This window comes from Penaeus monodon, chromosome 32 (genome assembly GCF_015228065.2).
Source record: "Penaeus monodon isolate SGIC_2016 chromosome 32, NSTDA_Pmon_1, whole genome shotgun sequence".
Classification (NCBI taxonomy): Eukaryota; Metazoa; Arthropoda; class Malacostraca; order Decapoda; family Penaeidae; genus Penaeus; species Penaeus monodon.
In genome coordinates this window covers 32,212,768-32,213,044 of record NC_051417.1, presented here as the reverse complement: position 1 = coordinate 32,213,044, position 277 = coordinate 32,212,768, and the positions used below count along the sequence as shown (strand labels likewise).

The following is a 277-nucleotide window of genomic DNA, read 5'->3' as shown; positions in this document are numbered from 1 at the left end:
TTTTCCACCAACGTAGCCGAGTGTCGCACAAAACCAAGCAATCCTCCCCATACACTCAGATCATTAAGAGAACCCAAACACATTCCCTTCAAGAGCACCCGCTGCCCCTGAAATACCACAACACGCAGTTACTGACGTTAACCCGGCCCTGTTTTCCGCAGAACGAAAATGCCCCGAACATGACAACGACCTATCCCTCCGGCTTCAAGCTGAGGGAACGAGCGCCCGTCGAACAAGCTCCTGCCAGGGTAAGTTGAGGAAGCGAGCGAGCGAGCAA

General features: G+C 53.8%; 1 protein-coding gene across 1 annotated transcript in view; it reads left to right on the top strand.

Annotated features, from left to right (window-relative positions):
* Window positions 1–277, top strand: part of LOC119593820 (nuclear transcription factor Y subunit beta-like) — a gene marked incomplete at its 5' end in the record, with an annotated part of 86,519 nt that overhangs the window by 82,985 nt on the left and 3,257 nt on the right. Inside the window, 1 exon segment of the mRNA XM_037942850.1 lies at window positions 162–248. Coding sequence (XP_037798778.1) covers window positions 162–248 — 87 coding nt within the window.